At 39.1% G+C, this 16,266-nt stretch overlaps 1 protein-coding gene across 1 annotated transcript in view; it reads left to right on the forward strand.

Moving 5' to 3' along the window:
• The window catches only part of TANC1 (tetratricopeptide repeat, ankyrin repeat and coiled-coil containing 1), a 188,309-nt gene that overhangs the window by 151,827 nt on the left and 20,216 nt on the right, over nt 1-16,266 (forward strand). The window contains exons 18-21 of the mRNA XM_044978309.1: nt 2,276-2,354; nt 14,176-14,309; nt 14,820-14,943; nt 15,214-15,389. Of these exons, the coding sequence (XP_044834244.1) occupies nt 2,276-2,354; nt 14,176-14,309; nt 14,820-14,943; nt 15,214-15,389 (513 nt within the window). The remainder of the gene's footprint in view (nt 1-2,275; nt 2,355-14,175; nt 14,310-14,819; nt 14,944-15,213; nt 15,390-16,266) is intronic.

The following is a 16,266-nucleotide window of genomic DNA, read 5'->3' on the forward strand; positions in this document are numbered from 1 at the left end:
CCAAAAGGGAGTTGCAGGAGGGGTCCCAATGTTATTTTAGGGGGGTATTGCCACCCTTACTTCGGCGCTGCCTTCATAGCTGGGTGGCCAGAGAGTGGCAGCTGTTGGCCTCGCACTGAGCTCTGAAGACAGCACCGCCAGCAGCAGCACAGAAGTAAGCATAGCCACTCTTACTTCTGCGCTGCTGCCTTCAGAGCTGGGCGGCTGGAGAGCGGCGGCTGCTGACTGAGGGCCCAGCTCTGCAGGCAGCAGCACAGAAGTAAAGGTGGCAATACCATACCCTGCCATCCTTCCTTCTGCGCTGCTGTTGATGGCGGCTCTGCCTTCAGAGCTGGGCTCCCAGCCAGCAGCTGCTGATCTCCAGCTGCCCAGCTCTAAAGGCAGTGCCACTGCCAGTAGCAATGCAGAACTAAGGATAGCAGTACCACAACCATCCTACAGTAACCTTATCACCCCCCTCCCCACCCTTCCACAGCTCCTTTTTGGGTCAGGACCCCTACAGTTACAACACCATGAAATTTCAGATTTAAATAGTTGAAACCATGAAATTTACGATCCATGAAATGGACCAAAATGGACCGTGAATTTGATAGGGCCCTATATATCAGGAAACATAGTTCACAAAAAGTGTATTCAAACCAACTTTATTTTCTATAGTGTCTTTCATATAATCTATATCAGTGGGTAGAGTAAGATAGTACATGTGAGCTGTCTCCATTTATCTTAATGGTGTATTAACTCTTAATGCTTGCCTTTAAATTTTCACTTAGGTTAAGTATCTCACTGATGATCATTTCTGCAGAAAAATCCATAATTTTTGGAGTTCTTTGTTGGAGTTTGACTAGAATATCATTATTTTTCACTAATCCGATATCTCTGTTCCCTAGTCTGACTGTATTCCAGAATGCTTTAAAGAATGAAGGTTACCAAATAATAGAATTAATATGTATCATTAAGGGAGAAGAGGTCTTACATCTTTGTGAAATATGATGGAGAATCCATGCAAATGGGAAATACAAGAAGGATATTCCAGATTGCAGAAACTGAACAGAACACTCTCCCAGCAATGTTGCGAAAGTTGAAGGGAGAGTGTGGAGGCAACTGCTAAAAACGTGAAAGGAGAGGAATAGAGATATTTAATATCTGGTGTAGATGTTTATAAAAGCAAGAGTGTGATTTCTAAACTGTGTTGTGGAATGTTGAGTCAGTAGAATTGTTCTAGTTAGGGCTGATATGGTTGTTTTTGTTCATGTGTACGTTTAAAAAAAAAAAGTGAACAGCAGCTTGTGCATGCTGGCACCTTGCAAGGTGATAGGACAGAGTGATTATGCTATTCAATATATTTTCTTTAAATATTAGGGGTTGAGAATGAAGTCCCAGATGTGTATTGCAATCATAGTTTTATTTTAGTCATGGCTGCTTATCTCAGTTTCATTCTACACTTAACATATGGTTTTCAAACTTATTTTGCAACATTTTCTATCTCATTAATTTCCTTAGGTAGGTATGGATCCAGTATTTTACACTGTTAGGAAACTGATTTAAGGAAGCCACTTAATGCTATTGGTACTTGCTAGTGCTAAGAGGGCATAACTTTATTAAAATGCTTTTTAAACAAACCATTGCAAGAGAGGTCTTGAGTGTTCTTTAAAAAAACCCAAAAAAACCCCACCCTGTACTCGGAACAAAGTTATGCTGTGTCCGCACTGAGCAGCATAACTCTCTAAAGTGGAAAAAGATTTTAAAGGCTGGAACTAAAATTGTGGTGTAAAGTGAGCATAGAAGGGGCATGGGAGTCTACATTATTCAAGATGGGTCTAAAAACATGCTTTTTTTTTTTTTTATTATAACTGGAGTGGAAAGCATTGTATTCCTTGTGGGAAAACATGGTATTAACCAAGCCTTACAGGATTTAGGCCAAATTGGCTCTCCTTTTTTTGTATTGTCTGTCCTTGCTTATGCTGGCATATTGAGGAGCTCATTAAAATCATTAACATGTAAAACACCCTAAGATGATTAATAGAAATAAACTAGGTTTCTTTTTTAATGATTTTTAATGATTTTATAGAGTAGAAAATTAATCATAAAATGAAGTTGTACCCTAAATAATACTGAACTTACTCTAATGGTTTATGCACATATTAACTTTTGCTTGGTCCGTATGTGCTAGGAGAGAAGCAATTTCATTGCTGAAACCTTTCCTTATTGGTGTACACAGCAAAATGACAACGTAATGTTTTTTTCTAACTTTAATTTCTTTAACTGTTTTTGACAGGTGGTTCGTTACCTCTTTGGGGTTGAAAAGGAACATGAAATAGACATTAATAACACTGATGCATTGTGGGGAGAAACAGGTATTTTATTTATTTTTCCTAATGAGAGTTGCTCACATAAGATTATTGGAAGAGATTTTAATTTGATTTAAACTGCTTTGTATATTAATCACAGGAAATTTACAATAAATCAGAATACAAAAGATTTTGTAGTGACAATGCCAAACTTAATAAAAAGCCCAACCATTTTTTTATAAATGGAGTAGGATATAAAATGTATACACAGTATATAAATGAGTAACTTCTTAATGAAACTACAGATTTTTCTCTGAGGTCAACAGTGGTCAAAGAGATGCTTTCATTACAGCGTTCAATTTGATTGTTAAAATAATGCCTTGACTTTATAAACTTTGTATTAAAAAATAAATAAAAATTTGGGAAGTTGCCTAGTCAATTCAAGCTAGGTAACAGGTGCAAAATGTGCACATTTTCATGGTCAGCAAATAGATTTTTAAACTATTCAGTGAACAAGGCATATGTAAGAATATGGCTGTAAGAATAGCCATATTAATTTAAGTAGTTGAGATGTGCATAGTGTGGCTTGCAGTCTAATTTTATGATTCCCAGCAGTCTCTTTGCAGATGAGAGAGAGAGGTGTTTTTCATCTCTGTGTACTACACAAAAACTTCATTTTTATTCTTCCTTGCTAATATAAAATCAGATAACACTTCCCAATAAAACACAAATTTTTAAATAGATCACAAACTGCATCCTTAGGTAATGTTGGATTTTGGGTTTTTCGGCTGTGATTTTGTTGAATGAAGGCTTTTGCTTGGTGCCTCTGAATTTTTTGCTGACTTGATATAGTCATAAAATGGATGCATTAACACTTATGAGAGTAAACTACAATGCTACAATCCATAACCTTATGAGCTTGACTTTAGTTGATTAAAACTCTTCATGTACCTGTGTTGCAGTGTTTCTGCTCCATTACAGGGCTCTGAAGCTAATTCTTGCACAAACCTTGGAAACTGGAACAAGGCTGCTTTATGTGCATTGTGTCTCTCTCAATGTCCCTTGTCTTGCAAGGGGAGAGTGGTTCAGGAGGGGTTTAATCACTGGGTGAGCAAAGGGAAATTTTAAGCTTTGTAAGCCCCTCAACACTTGATTTATTTCTCATCAGTATATCCAAATGGAACAGGGGGTTGGGGAGGAGAAATGAATATAGATTATTAGCAGAAAATCCTCAGTCAACTCTTTCTCCTTTTTTTCTCAGTCAGAGATCAGATTAATCCTGAGTTTGACCACTTTCAGAACATACTGCAAGATCCTTTTCTTTGACAAGGCATTTCAAGCATAATAAGAATGCTGATATGCAAATAGGTGCTCATGCACAAACCACACACACACACACACACACACACAGAGATCCTCCATCTTCCTGTAAAAAGTTTAATAGAAAGCTTCACCATTCAAATGTCCTTCCTTTCCCAGTGGCCTTCACGTTGTTGCTCTGCCTGTCTTCATCATCGTGTCTAATGCGAATGTGGCTAGCTATAGGAGGCAGAGTGTGAAGTCCACACAGGTCTTGCAGTAAGAGTCTCTGAAGGACCCAATTATGGACAGATAGGGATGAAGATAAAAGTTTAGTACTTGGGAGTTCCTGCCTTTCAGCCTTATTACTCAGTCCATTGGAGCATGTTTGCCATTAGAGAATTGCTGGGAGAGGAGGAGCTATGGTAGGACTCCCCCCACCCCAAAAAAACATTCACTATTTGTGGGGGTGAAGAGTGCATGCAAGTTCAGGAAGGGCTTTATTAAAGCAGAGGACATAGAGGAAACAGAGCATAAAGGAATTGTAATTAAACAGGAAAAGGAAAATACACTAATGAAGAAAACTGTTGAAAAGACAATGGGGAGGAGGAATTGAGAAAAAAATTGACAGGATGGAGCTAGAGCTGGGGTTCCCAAACTGTACTCTGCGGAGAACTGACTGGTTGCAGGGTGCTGGCTCCTTCTTCTTTCTAGCTGCTAAATTGATTTAAAAGAAATTTATAAATACACCAGTATTTTCCTGTTGACTTCTCCATGTAAGCAAGAGCAGTTATTGGTACAAAGATATGATGACGATTGTGAAAGGAAGGGGAGAATGGTCTGGGAATGGGGCTTATGAGGAGAGCTGTCAATAAAAAAACCTGTGAGCTGTAGCCCATGCTTTGGGAGCTTGAGAACCCCTGAGCTAGAGGACTGGATTTCCTGGTTCCATAAGGCCACTGTGTAAGCAGCATACAAGATCTGGAGAAGGCCAGTGTTGAATTAATTCTGTTCAGGGGAATTCTCTGCTGGTGTAAATCCATTTTGTACCAGTCACTTGGTGTAAGGGAAACCGGGGGGGCGGGGAGGGAGACAGGCAGAGGATGTTCTGGGGATGAAATACAAGTGGGAGAGAGGAGAGGAGGCAAGATGGAGCCTAATCCTCCATTGGCGTATGGTCCCTGAGGAACCTTATGCCAGTGGGGTGAGTTAGGGCCATCCCTGTGCAATCCTAATTTATGCCAGGGTTGAATGGCCTTGAATCAGGGAACCACCCTGAGGCACCCCTACCTCCACTTTTTCTGAGAACAAGCCCAGAAAGAATTAAGCAGCAATTTTAAAATGGGATGTTTTAGAAATATTATATTTAAGAAAAACATAGAGGAAAATAAGGGACTGTAATAGACAAGACACTTTTAAAAAATTATTGGATCTCATCAGATTAATATGGCTTGTGAAATGATATGCTAATTTATGCACTCTGGAAACTTCACACATTTTCAGTGTGCCTATGTGAACTGATATTTGTGCTGCACACTCTTTAACTAGAGCTGGACAAAAAAATCTCGGTGGATAAGGCACTAACATAGGGATGAGAGAGACTCAAGGTCACGTCCCTGCTCCAGTGACTACTGCCAGCGAACTAAAAAAACTCCATAATTTGCCCAACTCTGCTCTTAACACTTCAGTTTAAAAATGTATCATGCTAATATATCTTGCCCAGGGATTTCTGAAAGGTGACAAGCCTTTGTAGCACAGTTGAGAGAGAGGTTGGTGAAGTAGGTGGTTGGAAAGTGTCAAAGATAGGAAGGGCTGGGCGAGGGAGTAAAGAGTGGCCAAGGGAAACTGTGTTTTGTGTGTGCTTGTTTTAAAAAGAAAAATTGCATTAATGTTAAAAACATTGAAAAAGAACAGGAATAAACAGTGGAAGGATGATGACATGCCTGTGAGGTACCGGATAGTGTATTTGTAACGCTACCTTCTACTGGATGGAATGTGAGACCTGCTCTGTCACCCTTTATTGGCTGATCTGCAGAGGTTAAAAACTTTGCTGTTTAGTGGTTGCTGAAGTTTTCCTGTAGTTCAAGTGGTAGAAACCTGTGATGATTTTTTCTTTTTGTTTCGGGGGCAGGGGGAGGTAGCATGAGAAGGGGAAGAGACAGGCTGTCAGAGGTCACTTTTTCTATCAGTAATATCACATGTCTATGGTGTAGCTGATGACCATGCTGTCAATGTGTATTTGGAACACAGATTCACCACAAAAAGAGAGAGCAATCTTGGTGGTAATTTAGGGCTGTAGGAGGATGTGATGAAGCATAGTAGTAAATGGGGTTAAAGGCTGAGGTGGGAGATATGAGAGAGGAGTTCTTTGAGTGATTTCATATGTCTATTCCACTGTATGTGTATGCGTGTCCCGAGCATAGCTGCTGGAAATTATCCCATCAGTACTACCCAGTGGGTCATCTCTGGTGCCCTCTGGTGCTGCACGTTTATAGCACCGGTATAAAGGGCCCCGCTGACTCCGCGCCCCCTCAGTTTGTTCTTACCGTCCAGACGGTCACTGGAACTGCTGTCCTTGCTATAGGAAGATTTTCTCAGAGGTCTTTGTTTTCTTAATAGTTGTATATCGTTAGTGTTTAAATAGTTTTTAGTCTTAGTTAGTATAATTAGTTTTTTCTCTGTTAGCGGAGTTTCATCCATTCCCAGTGCCGAGGCATGCCTCAGTCACTGGGCTTCAAGCCCTGTGTCTCCTGCAGCAAGGCTATGCCTTTGAGCAACCTGCACTCTGATTGCTTAAAGTGCTTGGGTGAAGCTCACGTCAGGGATAGCTGTCAGATCTGCTGCAGTTTTAAACATGGTATGAGAAAGGACTGGGAGGCTAGGCTGAAGTTCCTGCTGTTGGAGGTGGTGCTGATACCTTCCTCCAAGCTGTGCTAGTCAGACTTGACATCAAGCACCTCAGCATCGGTGAAGAGCACTCCTCCCACCATGCAGGAGTCCCAGCACCATTTGCCTTCGCCAGTGCCTAGGCAAAAGCACAGGATGCTGTCAGCTGAGAGGGGACATTCCCCAACTCTGAAGAAGGCCAGGCATGGGAAGCAGAGCGGATTGTGACCTAAGTCAGGCCACTCCTCTGCCTTGGCATTTCAGTCAACACCTTTGGCTTTGGCCCTTACACTGGCACTGTTGAGTCTGGTACCAGAGAAACCATCAGCGCCAGAGGGACGGTGTGGCACCAGTACCATTGCAACCATCCAAGCCAGAGACATGTGCTGTCACTAGAAATCTACTAGCACTCTCGGTACTGCCATTGCCGGTAGTACAGGAGTTGGTGGTATCGGTATCAGGGGCAGGAGGGACCACATAGTCCCCAGTGGCCGCTTGGTTCCAGGCCACGTAGTACCGTCTAGAGGGAAACTGACCATACTGGCCCCAATGAAAGCTTCTGTGCCTCAGCACCAATCTCTAGCACTGGTGGCAACCACAACTCCATGGCCACCAGAGGAGACTTGTCATCGGAATTGGAGGTTGGGTCATACTCCTTTCGTCCTGTGTAGTCCTGTGCTGTAGTCCCTACCCTACCGTGGACTACAGCACAGGAGTGTCATCAAGTGCTTGGCCTAGTGGTCACTGGATTGATAAGAACATCATTGGGAGGCCTACTACAGAGGTATTTGAACAGCCTCACAGGTTTAAAAAAGCATCTCTGTATAAAGATAGATAGAAAGATATGTAGGGGGTTTGGAAGATGTAGGCTGAAACATTACCCACTTTGTAGTAAGACTGATCAAAAGCCTGTAATTTGTGGCAGCTGTGGCAAACATTTCAGTTACATATGCTGCAGTTCAATCTGAATTGTCTGAGTGCATTGTCTTCAGCATACAATAACTTGTAGATGAGCACTTCAAGAGGTAGTTAATTCTCTTGATTAGAGGAAAATAATTTCTTATAACTCAGTGAAGGGGAGATAAATATTTTAGTTCTTACTTTATTTTTTGTTATGCTTATGTGCCAAATCTAAGAATGCATCCATACACTTGCTCCATGGTCATTGATAGCAAGAGAACTCGGGACTTTCAGTACTAAAAACACAAGCCTGTATACCGATCACTAAAGGGGAGACATGTTCATATACGCTTAGCCAGTGTTATTACAATATGCTTATTCAACTTAAGTGTACTTTTCTTTTTCATTAAATGTAGTTTGTATATTTTGAATCCGTTTAAAATGGTTTAATTTGTCTTAGAATAGTTAACATATGTAAGATCCACTTCTTTGAAGGCCTGCTGCACTAGCACTAGGGCTAATCACCTCCTAATATTTTTTGTTTATTTAAGAAATATTAATTAGAATGGTATCTTGCTCAAAATGGGAATCCAGTCAGGTGATGGGTGTGTGGGGATCTGATGGAGTGGAAGGTGGGGTGGAATGGCAGTGAGGGGAAGCTAAGTGGGAGCATCTCCTAGGTTTTTCCTCTCAATTCCTCTTTTCCTCGCCTTGAAAAAGGTAAAGGGCCCTTTCATGCTGTTGCTCTGTCTTCCCAGTCTCTCTTCTGTCCACACTCTTTCCCTCTGGGCCTCACATCTGTCTCTTTATCCTGTATTTATACGTTTGCAATCTCTTCCCCTCTACTTTTCTCTTTCAACCTTCTGGAAACTCTCTACAAGCATGTATGTACTCTGTACCGTCTGACTTCCCCAGCTGGTATCTCTGCCTCTTTTTCTTTGCATTGCAGTTTAGTATCTTAAACCACCTGATATGTCTAAAAGTGTATTGGCAACCTGAGAATCTTATTACAATATTGTCCAGTTTGTATTTTGTGATGGACTAGGCATTTTAAGCTTGTCATATTGCGGTAGTTCTATTTAACACTGTAGACGTACACAGTTTTTTAAAAATCTGCAAAATATGTAAAACAGAAAACCCAGTTCATGCCCTGAAGAGTTTACAGTCTAAGCACATAAGATTTCTTAGTATCAAATCAATAAATTATCATCTATATATGTTGAGTGCCCTAAAGCATGAGGAACTGTGCACATATCAGTTCTTACATTTCAAAATGGTTTAGCCTCTTAGAACATTTTGATCGTGTCATCTTTTGATTTAGTTAGTTAATTCTCCTATACCTACAATGCAAGGAATTTATTTTATGGAGATGGTTAAATTAAATGAATAGTTTAGTGACAAACCAGTTGGGAGTTAATCAACTGAATAAAACTATTGGGTGGCTGTGTAAGCAGTCTGGATTTGAAGGATTTTATACTAATCACAGCTAAAGAGCTACAGCTGCTACATATCTTTATAATAATAGAGTTAAATAGCAGTTAATTTTGTAAGAACCCTGGGCAAAGTTTGTGTAATGCAGTTCATGAGCATCTAAGAAAAGGTCCTGACCTTTGCAACTGAAACTCAAAAAAGTTACTCCTGGAGCTTTGTCTAGTTGACATAGTTGATGCTGGACTACGAATGAAGAATTAAACACAAATAGTGTGTCATCTTCAAGCTCCAGTGACATTAACCAATCAGTGGTTACCAGAAAAAGAAGAATAAAACTTATAAGGTAAGATATGATACTGCTTAGGAGTATCTGAAACAGTGGAGAATGAAAATACATGATTTTCAAACATTATATCACTTTGCCTTTTAAATTGTGTTGTAAGACTATATTTAACAGCTGTGTTAAAAACTCTTGGAAGGAATTAATGTTGAAGTGTTGTAATGCTTCTTTTAATGGGATGTTTGAAATTGAAAGCGTTTTTAAAACAGTGCCATAAATTTAAATGTACTGTGGGGAACAAACAAGACTAGCAGGGAGTTGGAATTAGATGGGTCTTCTCCATATCCAAAGTCTATGTTCTGTTGGTGCCCCACTGCAAAATCTGCCACCTTCTGTATGAATTTCAGGATTCCCTTTATTTTCAGCAGAAGGCTGGCAAATTGGAGGTAAAACTTTATGATCCTTCAGTATTGCAAAAAGCCCCCCCCCCCCTCCCCTTTTTAAAGGGATCTGAGCATAGTGGCTGATACACTTGCATATAATATCTCTCTCTATCTCTGTGCATCTGCATGCAGTATGATTTAGTTAGAGATCTATATTTAACACTGTTTAGATTTAAACACTCAGTAAAAACAGAAGATTTAGATTTGAAGCTGAAAATGTTTTTACTCTAATAAAATTCACATCTTTTTGCAAAATGTCAACTCAGATTTTGAACCATAGTGCAAAATGTCATTGCTTTTTGGTGTTTGTCCTTTAACATAAAATTATTCAGCCAAAGTTTTTAGTATTGTGTAAATATTTGTGTTTTTCATATAAATCATTGTGCCATTAAGGTAATTTTATCCTATCTTCATTTTTTTATTGTATCTTAAAACCAAAAAGGATACCCATAATGCCAATCTGAGTTTCTAAGTAAAATTCATGCTGTGGGGATTTTTCTGTAGTATGTTTAATCACCAGCTCTGTTTCATTCCGCCCTTTGCACGTGTAGTAGTAGATAGAGCTTTTTTCTGTCAGAACTAAATAGGATTTTGTTAGGATAGAAATTTTCCGCATCACATAAATCCACTATAACTGCCATCCTCATCTCAGAAAAGTGCTAAGGATTGAATATGTATTGGCACTAAATTATTCATTTCTCCTTAGAGGTTAGGCGAGGGGTGTCTCTGGGCTGTAGTTGAGTCATATCGGGGAGTGCATATGTTTTGTGGCTAAATGACATAGAAAGTGAAGGCCTCCAACCTGGCACCTTTCACATCAGCACTATAAGAAGATTTTGAAATGCATTATAAATACGTATTAGTAATATACTTGCATCATCAGCTGGATCAAACTTAATTCTAATTGCTTACTTGAAATTTAAATAGCAAAATTATTTTTTTTCAACTTTTGGGAGGGAGAAGAGTGTGTGATGAAGCAAATTAGTAAATATTTATATTACTATAGCATACAGGGGCCTGGTTATTGTTGGGGTTTCACTGTGTTTGTACCAACACAAAGACAGACATGCACCAAAGAAGCCTTGTTAAAGAAGACAAGCAACATATAAAGGATGGTGGGAGAGGGAGGTCTTCAACTATATAATTTTTAATAACAAAATAATATATTTGCATAGTTTTTAATTAATTATTGACTTTCCTGGAGGCCCCTCAGCTTAGGCAATATACAGTGGCTGATTTTTAAAACTTTTTTTTATATATCAGGGGTCGGCAACTTTTCAGAAGCGGTGTGCCAAGTCTTCATTTATTCACTCTAATGTATGGTTTTGTGTGCCTGTAATACATTTTAACCTTTTTAGAAGGTCTTTTTCTATGTCTATAATATATAACTAAACTATTGTTGTATGTAAAGTAAATAAGGTTTCAAAATGTTTAAGAAGCTTCATTTAAAATTAAATTAAAATGCAGAGCCCCCCAGAGCAGTGGCCAGGACCTGGACAGTGTGAGTGCCACTGAAAATCAGCTTGGTGCCGCCTTCAGCTCACGTGCCATAGGTTGCCTACCCCTGTTATATATAGTCATTATGGCAGAAGTGGGTCTTAAGGAAGGAATCTGAAGAGCGAAAAGAATACTAGCAATCCAAATCAGTTTGGGATGGGGCAGGGATATTTCCCGTACACAAAGCTGGCATCACTGGCAAAGCAGAAGGATGGGGAGGGTCAGGTGCAACACACGAGATAAAAATGGATTCTTAAGAGTGGTGTAGTTTGAATGAATGGCTTAAAGTTAGGAGATGAGGTTTTAATTGGATACTGTGGAAGAGGAGGAGATGATAGAGGGGTTCAGAGAGACTGATTATGTGGTGAAAGTAATGTGCAAGGACATGTCAGCCTAAAGCAGATTCTTGGTCAAGATATAAACCTCTGAAAATGAATGTACAAAGGAAGTACAAGAAAGCCACTTACAAGTGTCATTAAAGCTGAGGTAATGAAACATATTGAAAAACAGTCCTAGTGTTGAAAACTAGATATTTTTATGCATATACTTACATAGAAAATTCATTTAGGAAGCAGTTTTATGTAGGCTCTGGACGTGTGCATTTACCCATTATGATGTTTAAAACAAATCATGCTCTCAAGACAAATGGTGATCTTTATAGGGTAAGATTCCAGAGTCAAAGTCCAACACGCAACTGTGTGCTCCAGTAGGTATTATTGGCATCTTATAGAAATTTGAATAACCATGAAATACAATATTAAATGTTTTTTTTATCATACGTGTTGGATACTGCACCTGGTGGCAGACATTTATAATTATGTTTTCATATAGATTTCCAAACTTTGTGTCTGTCTTGTTTCAGATAAAATAAAATAAAAATCCTTTTTTCCATCCCAATTACTATTTCCCTCTAACATTGTTGGCTGCACACCAAAGATCTGCCAGATTATTAGTTTTCCTTCAGCCTAATGGGCTGCTCACATATTTTCCATTCTGCATCAGTTGCTTGTTTAGCTGCTCATTTAAATTCTTTCCTTTTTTATTAAGGCAGATTGGGTTTAGCTTTTGCAGAGTACATTAGGCAGATCAGAGGTGGTCTTTTCAGTAGAATAGTCGGAATTCCTGAACATAGTTTTGCCATTATATTGTTTGTTTTAGCTTGCTGTAGTGCTATTCTTTGGTCTTGCTTGTGGCCGAATATGGTATGCTTTAGTCATGTTATTGCTATAACTTCAGAGTTACACCTTGAACTCAAGAGCTGGAAGTGACAGTGAGATAAATGTGAAGTCTGTCTTTAAAAAGGTGGTTTTGTTCGCTTTTTTAGTTACTCAACGGTTCTACCTGTACATTGAGGATCTTCAAGAAGAACTGTCCAATTGTTTAGACCAAAACATTTGGTCTAATTTTTAAATAGGTGTCTGTAAACTGGAAGGGTGGGTATGTAGGTCAGATGTTGTTTAAAAATTTAAAAACAGAGTTACTACATCCTGCAGTGATTGTACTTTTATTACTTTTCGGCACATCTGTGCAAGTTTTTAAATACTGTATTTAAATATTTTCTAATTGAAAACTATTTTTAAAAAAGGAAAAGAAATGCACTATTCTTTCACTGAGCAACTGAAGAAAGTGTGCATTAACTCTTTATGCTGGATTTAGATAGAAGCACTATGTGTAGTGGTGAACCATTTACTGATTTTAGATGAAGTTAGCTAAGAAGCATTATTTCCAGAACAGTGCTGACATCACTGGTGATTCTGGTACAAAGAATTCAACAACAACAAAACCTGTTAATTTCAAGCTCCATTTAAAACACACAAAAAAGCTGATGTGTGCCAAATGGAAGAGAACAAAATCATGACAGGAAAATATTTTATTTTCAAGCTTCAAAGTGTGTCACAGTGGAAGTGAAAAAGCATAATAAACCATGGGAAAAGATGATTGAGTTGTTTAAATGATAGCCTAACTGCAAAACTATTATTTTTAAAGTCATGATGCTGAAAGGGATTTCAGACTGTATAGCTCCCTATAGTAGGAATTGTCTGCCCCAATATAAAGGTCCTAGCAACAGTTTTATAATTATGCTGTTTGTACTCACATGCTACCATGTTGTGTTAGGATGATCAGTCACAAAGGCACATGCATGAGCCCACAGAATGTTTTAATCCAGTACCAAATTGCTGTTCAGTGCACCCGTTTATTTGGGTTCTGTGCATGGACCAGCCAATGTTCTAATGATCTACCACACCAATATCAGTCCAAAGTTGCAAGGAGGTTGCAATCTAGTAGAAATCAAGAGTCGAGAATATTGTAATCTTTTGTACTATTCTAAAATATTTTTAACAAGAGACTAGCTACAATGTTAACATCACTCATGCACTGGCAAAAGCCATTTGAAGCCTAAAATAAATATGGTCAAGTTAAGAATCAAAACCCTTTATTAGAGAGCTAGTGTAATTTTTCCCATGCAGTCTGCTGCAAAAATAGGCAAAACAGGTTTAACTCCTCCATCAGGAAGAAACCCAGGTACATGAAACACACAAACTTCCTGGGAAGTGTTGAATATCTGCTTAGTGGTTGTAATAAGCTGCTGTCAGTCAATAAATAAGCAGCATTCTGAGAAGCTGTGATAGTCCTGGGATTCACTAACAGGACTATCAGATCTATAAACCTCTGAGAGAAGCATAGTCCAATAGGTTTCAGCTCACCTATCTTGATAAAATGATTAACCTAAAATGAAATATAATGGACGTATCAAATTGGTTGATCTAACTGTTTTGTTCTGTCCATAAACACTCTTCTTATATGCAAGCTATGTACATGATTTAATCAGTGTGTTTGAGACTTAGCTTTTCCTCAGTCACAGTATACTTTGGTGCTTTAACCTCCCATCTTAGTTCTGCTCTTCCTGATGCTCTGTGGAGAACACCAAGTTGCCTTTATAAATGGGGGGGGGGGGTTAAAAAAAACAAACAAAAAAAAGTCTCTGAAAAAGTCTAAATAATTGAATCTAGAGACAATTTGATCAGAATGCTGTGACTACTGCACAGAGGTATTTTTAGTTGAAAAAATTGTTCTTTTTTCCTCCATAAGAGGCTGTGTTTACCAAAGCTAAAACAAGTTTAATGAGAAATTTTTTTTTTACTTTCTTTAGCCCTGACAGCTGCTGCAGGAAGAGGGAAATTGGAAGTATGCGAGTTACTGCTTGAACATGGAGCTGTTGTGACAAGAGCCAACAGGAGGGGAATCCCTCCACTTTTCTGTGCAGTGCGGCAGGGACATTGGCAGGTATGACAAATGCTCATGGATAAAATGAATGATTATGGGAGATGTTTCCTGAATTTTAAAATTGTTCCTCCATCTTTATGCATGTAATAAATGGTGCAAGTGTTCAGACATACTTAATTCCCAAGGAAAACCTCACCACTTGAGTAATTTAAGATGGGACAAAGCACTTGAAATTACTGCGTCTTTCAGAACTAGAAAATTGTGCTTCCTAAACTGGGAGCAGAGGCAGCATAGGAGCTGTTACGCTGGCACTGTACTAATGGAAGATCAACCTGTTATTGGGGGATTCTTCCCGATCTGCTACCCTTGGTGGTGTGCTGCAGCATGGCACAAAGCGGCCCTAGCAGAGTGGAAAATCCTAGACTTAGAACTGCAAACTGTTGAAGTTTTAAATTCATCATGAATTATCAGGCTGAATATAAGTAACACGTTATACATCCCATTCCTAAAAAGCCATTAGTGCATTTCTAAAAATTAAACTACTTATCTAAATTTAAATTGTATTTTCAGATTGCTAAACTTCTGTTAGAGCATGGATCTGATGTGAATGTAAGTGACAAGCAAGGCAGGACACCACTTATGGTGGCTTCTTGTGAAGGACACTTGAGCACTGTGGAATTTCTACTTTCCAAAGGTAAAATCAATAATTGTACAATTGCACAAGGGATTTTTCTGTACATTTAATTACTGGTACACAAGCTAGATAATTTTTCAGCATCAGGTACTTTCGATAGTTTTCAGTCATATCTTATTTGCAAATGGTATGCCGGACTATACAATAAGGTTTATTTTATTGTAGCTTTTGATGGAGATTAGAGGAAGTTCACTTCAAATTTTGGTTTTACTTTTAAAAGTTAAACATGGAACTTTAATTTTTAAAAAACCCATTTGGGTTTTATTTCAGGTGCAGCCATTTCATCCCTGGATAAAGAGGGGCTGACAGCACTGAGCTGGGCCTGCCTAAAGGGCCATAGGGGAGTGGTTCAATATTTGGTTGAAAAAGGTGCAACAATAGATCAGATGGACAAGAATGGACGAACACCCTTGGATCTGGCAGCTTTTTATGGAGATTCTGATATTGTAAGTAAGGTTAATTTGTAGAAAATCCTCTAAGCCCACTTTAAACTTTCACAGTCTGAACTGGAATCTGTTGATCAAAATGTTAATGAAGGAAGTGTAGGCAGATAGTTAAGTGGCTTAACTTCCTTCTTTACTTACATCACTTAGACCTGGACACCAGTGCAGGTGTTTATGCAGAAAAAGCATTTTCCAACAGATTTTTAGTACCTAGATAATTGTACTAGAAGTCCAGTGTTCTTCAAATAGTGTCCCTATAGATGCTCCACTTCAGGTGCACATGCACATCATGAGCCCTTGGTCAGAGATTTTCTGTTACATCCCTCCTCGTGCCACACATCAAGGCAACATAAGGCTGCATGGGTGAAACGTTCTCAGTTCCTTCTCAACTGTCTCAGCCTGAGTTGGAGTCTTAGCATGTCCACCTGGGGCATGTGTCAGCTATCTTGTATACAGTTTATACTGAAGTTTGTTTAGTATTAGTTATAGTTAGAGATAAGTAACAAGAGGATTATTTTGTTGTTCTCTCTCTCCCTGAGGGAGCCTTATTCTGCTGACAGGGGTCCCTCTCCTGACGAGAGACTGTATCTATTAGCGACGGCCACTCTGTGTCCGTTGCTTGAGGAACAGAACTGCAGGTCTCCCAGAAGTGCAAGTTTTGTCTGGCCCTCAAATCCAGGGCAAGGAAGAACAGGGAGATTAAGCTGAGACTGCTAATGGTGGAATGCTCCCTTTGGCCAACTTCTGAGGGTACATCTACAATTAAAATGCTGTAGTGGCACAGCTGCAGCTGTGCTGCTGTAGCACTACAGTATAGACACTCACTACAGTGATGGAGGGTCTGACCTGTTGTTGTATTTAATCCACCTCATTGAGAAGC

The sequence above is a fragment of the Mauremys mutica genome, chromosome 10 (assembly GCF_020497125.1).
Source record: "Mauremys mutica isolate MM-2020 ecotype Southern chromosome 10, ASM2049712v1, whole genome shotgun sequence".
NCBI lineage: Eukaryota > Metazoa > Chordata > Testudines > Geoemydidae > Mauremys > Mauremys mutica.